The 7,880-nt window shown below is 44.8% G+C and overlaps 1 protein-coding gene across 2 annotated transcripts in view; it reads left to right on the top strand.

The window, feature by feature from the left end:
• The first annotated feature begins 1,828 nt into the window (after window positions 1-1,828).
• Window positions 1,829-7,880, top strand: part of PCBD2 (pterin-4 alpha-carbinolamine dehydratase 2) — a 59,798-nt gene continuing 53,746 nt past the window's right edge. The window contains exon 1 of one of the 2 annotated variants that reach the window (XM_042453636.1): window positions 1,829-2,091. In XM_042453636.1, the coding sequence (XP_042309570.1) occupies window positions 1,990-2,091 (102 nt within the window). In that variant the 5' untranslated portion in view covers window positions 1,829-1,989. The remainder of the gene's footprint in view (window positions 2,092-7,880) is intronic. The other variant, XM_042453635.1, reaches the window with a different exon arrangement.

Here is a 7,880-nt window from a genome sequence, read left to right as displayed (position 1 = left end):
CCAGTTTGAGACCACTTTAACTGCCCTGGGTCAGTGCTAGGAAGTCCTGGGAACTTTACTTTTGGGAGAGACACTTAGCCTCCTCTGTCACAGAGCTCCATTGCTGCAACAAACTACAGTTCCCAGGACTCCCTAGCACTGAGCCAGGGGAGTAAAAGCGGTCTCAAACTGGATTATTTCTGCTGTGTGTTTTGGACCCAGTTTTCCTTCCAGTAACCCAATGCTCATAAAAACATGGGCACCCAACAACACTTAACATAATGCCCCTTTGCCTCCCCCCCTGGCTGCCTTTCCCTGCCTTCTGCCAAGCACCCAGGAGGGAATTCTGGGCACCAGAGCTCCCAACAACAAGCCACAGTTCCCAGAATCCCATAGTATGGAGACAGAGCAGCTAAAGCGGTGTCAAAACGGATTATTTCTGCAGTGCAGATTGCATCTTGTTAGACCTAGGAAACACCAGCAAAACCCAGCTCATCCAAGTGTCTCCCTAGATGTGACAAACAATTCTGTATTCTAGTTGTATCCTGAGCAAAGTAAATGTGTGTATGACCATCTGATGATATTCTTATGAGTAATAATAATAATAATAATAATAATAATAATAATAATAATAATAATAATACGTTTTATTTATAGACCGCTATTCCGCAATGATCATAGCGGTGTACAGTAAAAATTGAATATAATACAAATACAATGTGACAAAGGAGGGAGAAGTCTCGTCCTTCAGGCAGTCCCTGATGTTGCTGGGTCTGCCTGATCGCTCCCTCTGAGGCCAAGATGACAGTTGAGGAGGGAGGGGCCTCCAGATAGTCCCTGATGTTGCTGGGTCTGCCTGATCGCTCCCTCGAGGCCAAGATGACCGTTGAGGAGGGAAGGGTCTCTTCCTTCAACAGTCCCTGATGTTGCTGGGTCTGCCTGATCGCTCTCTCTGAGGCCAGATGACAGTTGAGGAGGGAAGGGCCTCTTCCTTCAGGCAGTGCCCTGATGTTGCGGGTCTGCCTGATCTCTCCCTCTGAGGCCAAGATGACAGTTGAGGAGGGAGGGGCCCTTCCTTCAGGCAGTCCCTGATGTTGCTGGGTCTGCCTATCGCCTCCCTCTGAGCCAAGATGACAGTTGAGGAGGGAGGGGCCTCTTCCTCAGACAGTACCCCCGATGTTGCTGGGTCTGCCTGATCGCTCCCTCTCAGTATCCAGTCCAGACATAGTGGTCACCAAACTGTGCTCTTTAAGGGATTTTGGACTTCAACTCCCAGAATCCTAGCTACTGGCCAACAGGGCTGAGGCTTCTGGGAAATGAAGTCAATAATAATAATAATAATAATAATAATAATAATGCTTAATTACAGTATTCCTTGCACAGAGCTAGCATTTATAGTATTTACATTTGCTATATTTTATTCTTTGAATGTGATATGCATCATGTTTAATTATTTTTCGTAGAATGTATACCATAGGCTGGTTTATTTTATCTATTTTAATTGATTATATGTACGATCATACCATGTCAATTTATAATTTATAAATAAATCTTAATAATAAGAAAAATGCTTAATTACAGTAAACTGTGGGCCCTTTAAGAGATTTGGACTTCATTTCCCAGAAGCCTCAGCCATGTTGGCCAATAGTGTGGGATTCTGGGAGCTGGAGTCCAAAACCCCTTAAAGAGCAGAGTTTGGGGAACAGCGAGTGAGAATGAAGAGGTGAAGGCTGAATCACCTTTGCCTGTTTCCAAAGAGTTCAGTGGTCCCCAAACGATGCCCTTTAAGAGTTTTTGGACTTCAACTCCCAGAATCCCAGACTATTGGCCAACATGGCTGAGGCTTCTGGGAGATGAAGTCCAAAGGCTCTCAAAGGGCCCACAGTTTTGGGACCATTGAGTTACTTAGCCAGCTCTGAGCACTGTACTGTATGTAGAACTGCAGTGGGGGGCCTCCTTGGCTGGGGCTTCCGCCTCTCTTCCATCCAGCGGGAGGCGCGGCCTGGAGCCATGCTGGGCCTGGCAGCAGCAGCAGCAGCAGCAGGAGGAGGAGGGCTGAGATTGAGAAGGCTGCTCCTGGCTGCAGCAGGCCTGAGGGAGCTCTCCGCCATGGTGAGAGGCTGAGGCTGGGAGGGAGGGATGGAGGGAGAGAGAGCAGCAGCAGCAGGAGGAGGAGGAGGGACTGTGCATGTCCACAAAATGTAAGACATTTGAGGAAAATGGGGCACATGGCCAAAAGGAAAGCTAAAAGCACCAGTATCAAGAGTACATCTGTGCTTCTTAGTCCCTGCCCAAAATGGAGGGCATTTAGGAATGCCTCCTGGACAGAGAATAAAAGCTAAATGCACTAGTATAAAGGTAAATTCGTGCTTCTTAATCCTTGCTCAAAATGGAGGACATTTGGGAATGCCTCCTGGGCAGAAGGCTGAAATGTAGGAGATGTCCTGGAAAAGGAGGACCTCTAGTCACCCTGATGGGGTCCCCTTTCGACATATGGCCACCCCATGAACTTCATAGGGTTTTCTTAGGCAAGGAATATACAGAGCTGTGTGTGGGGTCATGGGGTGGTGCCCTCAAGTCGCTTCCTACTTATAGTGACCCTAAGGCCAGGAGCCTCTCCTGGGGTTGACTTGGCAGGCTTCATCAGAGGAGGTTTCCCCTTGCCTTCCCCTGAGGAGGCTGAGAGAGTGTGACATGCCCAAGGTGGGCTTCCCTGGCCAGGAATCAAACTCTGGTCTGCAGGGGCACAGTCCAGCACTGAAACCACTAGGCCACAGTGGCTGTCTCATATTCAGAGTAGCATCCATTACATTTCTGAAGGACCCACAGTCACCTGCTATTTGTGGTGACTTAATTTGGCCTAATTTGAATGTCCTCTATTTTGAGCATGACTAAGAAGCATCAATCTACATCTACATGAGTGTTTTAGCTTTTATTTTGTAATGGCCTACATTTTTCTTGAATGTGCTACATTTTGTGGTTCCTTGTCCTCCTTGTGGTTATGACATCTGGTCACCCTGCCACAGCCTCAAAAGAAGACCGTGACAAACCCCATTTGAAGAAACTTGCCAAGAAAACCCCATGATATGTTCACCTTTGGGTCGCCATAAGTTGAAAACGACTTGAAGGAATACAACAGCACCAACACAAGCTTGTCAGTACTGCATAATCTTAAATGGTGAACACTTAGAGTAACGGGATGGCATGATATAATGAAATAAGGGACAATGGGAAATTATTATTAGTGCTGTTTGCATGACCAATGGTGCTTAAGGTAAGAATTTCTACATTAATAGTTCACCCATCCTCAACAGAGCTCAGTGTAGCAGATATATTTCCCCCATTTTATTCTCACAACCATATGATGGAAGGCTGAGAAAGCAATTCTCCTATATTCACCTAGTAAAATGCACTGTTGATCTGAATTTTTAATCCAAAGGCCACCCCCATTCCAAGTCTGAATCTTAGCTTTAGTATTACTTTTAAAACCTACAGTAATGTGCTCATAACTCAAAATATTGACATTTTATAACACATACATTGCTAGTAGAAACAGAAGGGCAGATTAGATTAAATTAAGGATATAATTAGGACTTTTTATCTGAATCAGGAGTGGGCAGCTGTGGGAAACTAGGAGGCCTCACTAGGCCCCTAGAAGACTTTGAAGGGCCATACCTGCTCCTGCTTCCCTCCCAAATGATTATTGTTTTCCCCCAAACACCATGTTTTGGGCTTCAAAAAGGCATCTCCTCAGTTTAAAGTCTACATGTTAAAAGGGATCTAGGAGTCTTTGTAGACCACAAGTTGAACATGAGTCAACAATGTGATACGGCAGCTAAAAAGGCCAGTGTGATTCTAGGCTGCATCAATAGAAGTATAGTATCTAGACGAGTGGTCCCCAAACTGTGCTCTTTAAGGGATTTTGGACTTCAGCTCCCAGAATCCCAGACTATTGGCCAACGTGACTGAGGCTTCTGGGACCTGAAGTTCAAAATCTCTTCAAGGACACTGTTTGGGGACCACTGGTCTAGATCTAGGGAATTAATAGTGCCACTCAATTGTGCTTTGGTCAGGACTCACCTAGAATACGGTGTCCAGTTCTGGGCACTGCAATTCAAAAAGGATATTGACAAGTTGGAGCGTGTCCAGAGGAGGGTCACCAAAATGGTGAAGGGTCTGGAAACCATGACCTATAAGGAGAGACTATGGCGGGGTACAGACCGCCGCTTTGCGGCGGTCTGCCGCCGCCGCCGGTTAGTCCGTGGGGGAGCCGGAGCCTCCACACGGCGCGGCTCCCCTGCGGACTGAAAAAGAAGCTCCAAAATGGAGCTTCTTTTCAAGTCGCGTTTGTGACGTAGCGAGGCGCTAGGGGCGCACTCGCTACGTCACAAGGGACGCGACGCGTACGGACGCTCAGCGTCCGATACGCAAAGATGGCGCTGGCCATGTAGAAGGGCCGGCGCCATCTTGTACGGACAGAGTCCGTACTAGGCCCAGGGGCGTCTATAAGAGACGCCCCTTTTTTAAAATGGGACGTCCTCCGGACTTCCCAAATGCCGGTGCAGAAAGCACCTTAGGGAGCTGAAGAAGAGAAAGTTAATAGGTGATATGATAGCCCTGTTTAAGTATCTGAAGGGATGTCATATTGAGGATGGAGCAAGCTTGTTTTCTGCAGCTGCAGAGACTATGCTCAACATTAGGAGGAACTTCCATGAGGACTCTTCCAACTCCATGATTCTATGCAAACCCACGCCCCCTAGTGGACATTTTGGAGCAATTCAAGGCAAAACAATTTTGGGAATTTTTTTTGTAAAAATTGTTGTTGACCCCTAGGAGGGCAAATGGCCACAAATGTGGTAGAAATCCCCCCTTACCCCATATAATTCATTTGCAGGGAATGTGGGCATTCTGAAGCATTCTGCCCCCCCCCCCATTATTTTTGACCAGAGGGGTGGCTATTGCCTACATGCAGCTTGCAGGCTTTACTTTGCCCATCTGTGATCTTGAGGTACATAATATACACTTGTGCAGAACTAAGAGTTTAATTTTTTACACCAATTCTTTTCAGAACACATTCATCCTTAGCAAACTAATATATGTGCGTGTATGTGTGTGTGTATAACGTTGTGGTGGGCAAGCATGGATTATAGTGTGTTTGTGTGTGTCTCACTTCAAGTCATCTGTCAATTTATGGTAACCACATGAATTTCATAGGTAAGTAATGCCAGTTCCTTCCTCAGAATATAGCAGACAGCTGTGGTGGCAAACCAATGACATGTGTAAAAATCTATCAGTGATACCTTTATTGGCCAACCGAAATGCACATTATACTTGTTGCAAGCTTTCGAAGCTCCATGGGCTTCTTTATCAGGCAAGATGTTACAACCAAACAAGAGGGGGGGAAACATGTTTTTTTGAGGGTTTTTCGGGCTATGTGGCCATGCTCTAGAAGAGTTTCTTCCTGACGTTTTGAAGATGCAAGCCACAGATGCTGGTGAAACGTCAGGAAGAAATGCTTCTAGAACACATAGCCCCAAAAACCCACAAAAAACCATGGATGCCGGCCATGAAAGCCTTCGACTTCACATTGAAAAAAAAAGCATTGGAGATGTTAGTCAGATGCCTGCATGTTGATTCAGTCCTTAGTAAAGATAGTATACTGGGGAGGATATATTTTGTGCAGGCAGGCTCCTCCTCCTGACCATGTAGCAGTAGGGAGATTTTCAAAGTCCAGGAAATTTAAAGTCCATTTGCATCTCAACAGGGACCCCTTATTTGCAACCCAGTATGTCCCCATTCCAGTGAGGTCACAAGCCTCTTTGTAGGCAAAGAACAATGGGCTCCTCAAGAAGACTCCATGTTTTTGCATCAGGAACATTTTGGTGGTATAGAGGGAAAATATATAAATTCAGTCCAAATTTAAGAAGAAAAAATTGTTTTACCTTCGTTGGAGGTCCCATTTTGGAGGGCATGTGGAGAGATGGGAGGGTGGGGGAATAGGAGGAACAGGTGCACACCTCTTCCTCTGCTTCCCCTGCCCTCCCGTCCCTTCAGCTGCCTCTCCAGAGAAGTTAAAGGCACAGGAGGTCAGGGAAGAGGATGAACAGGTGCACGCCTCTTCCTGCTCTCCCGGGTCTTCAGCTGTCTCTGGGGAAGTCCCACCCCTGGGAGTCCTGCCCCCCCCCCCCGAAGGTAGAAGTCCTACCCCTGGAAGTCCTTCCCCCTGGTGACACCTGGCGGGGGAACGTCTTCGCATTTGGGCACCCGGACTCTAAAAAGTTCACCATCACTGGCCTATAGCACATGGTATATTTTTAAGGTCACTTTTTCAAAGACTAACCAGGCTGGCCCTGCTTAGTTTCCAAGATCAGACAGGGTCTAGTGTCTTTACACCTCTGAAAATCAGCTCTGGAAATGTGAGGAGTCCTCTGGAATAGCATGGGAGATGGTGCAAAGTGGTTTTAAGGAAAAGAAGGAATCAGTGAAAATATCAGACAGGGTTTCAAGCCTTTAGGATACTTAGGAGCTAGTTTATATAGTTGTGATGGTGCCTTCAAGTCATTTCTGACTTAGGGTGACCCTAAGGTGGCCCTCTATCATGGGTTTGGGTTTTTTTTTTTTTTGGCAAGTTTCTTCAGAGCAGGTTTACCATTACCATCCTTTAAGGCTGAGAGAGTATCATTTCATTTGCCCAAGGTGGGTTTACATGGGATTTGAACACTGGTTTCCAGAGTCGTAGTCCAACACTCAAACCACTGACTCTCAATATATAGTACAATACATAGTACTGAGTATAAATTTCAGCATTCTGAAGATTTCAGCTTTTATTATTTTGTAAAAGACATTTTCAGCCCTGATAACCCTGGATTTTGAACATTCAGGTAGTGGGATGACAACATAGGGAGAGTTTATCAGAATTTCCAGTGGTCAGGGAGTGACTGTCTGTTGTTCTGCCCTAGACCCTTGTTGACCACTAACTACCCCATGACTATCAGAATAATTTTATTAAATAAAAATACTGATATACTCTTTTTGTATATTTACCTAATTAATACTGGGTACATAACAAAACATTTCTTGGCATTGAATTTTATCATTTTAAATATTTTTTATTCATTTTTAACAAGTCTATAAAATATAAATCTAAAGAAAGAAATAGAAATAGTTTATAATAAAAAACCCTTCCCTACTTAGTTCATCACACACACAGATATATAGCCTTTGTAGTAACTTTACAGCTGTGGCTTTGGGATCAGTGTTTGTTTTTTTAAAATCTGGTTTCTGTTTCAGTAGATTTTCAACATCCACAAAGCCTGGAAACCTTATTTTGAAATTTTCTGAATCAGTAAAGCTACTTTAAATATTTGTTATGAGGTCGTATACACCACCACTATGTTAGCAGTATGATAGTGCTTCAGATAAGTGTTAACATCAGGCGTTGTTTGCCGTAGTTCATTTTCTGCTGTCCTAAAAGCCTGAGCATCTTTGGTGATAAAATCCCCCCTACATATTCTTTATGATAGAAGTGATCTAGACCTCTTTTAGTAAAGCATTTCTGATGCATTTGCATTGCCAAAATTTTCTATAGGGGTTGTCTGAATGATCTCTGAATTAGCAAAATTCACACTTGGCTAGAATAAAGTTAGGGTTGGAGTTTGAAAATCTCAGAGTATGAATAAGGCTGCTGCCATACTGCAGGATTTTGAGACCGCTTTAGCTGCCATGACTCCATCCTGTGCAATCCTGGGATTTTTGTGGCATCAGACCTCTCTGACAGGCAAGTCTAAATATATCACTAAACTACAAATTCTAGAATAGTATAGCATTGAGCCCTGGCAGTTAATGCGGTGTCAAACTGCATTAATTCTGCAGTGTAGATGCAGCCCATATCGCATAGCAAT

This window comes from Sceloporus undulatus, chromosome 2, assembly GCF_019175285.1.
Source record: "Sceloporus undulatus isolate JIND9_A2432 ecotype Alabama chromosome 2, SceUnd_v1.1, whole genome shotgun sequence".
In the NCBI taxonomy this organism is placed as follows: domain Eukaryota; kingdom Metazoa; phylum Chordata; class Lepidosauria; order Squamata; family Phrynosomatidae; genus Sceloporus; species Sceloporus undulatus.
The sequence above is the reverse complement of the archived record's forward strand: the minus strand, read 5'-3'. Positions and strand labels throughout refer to the sequence as shown.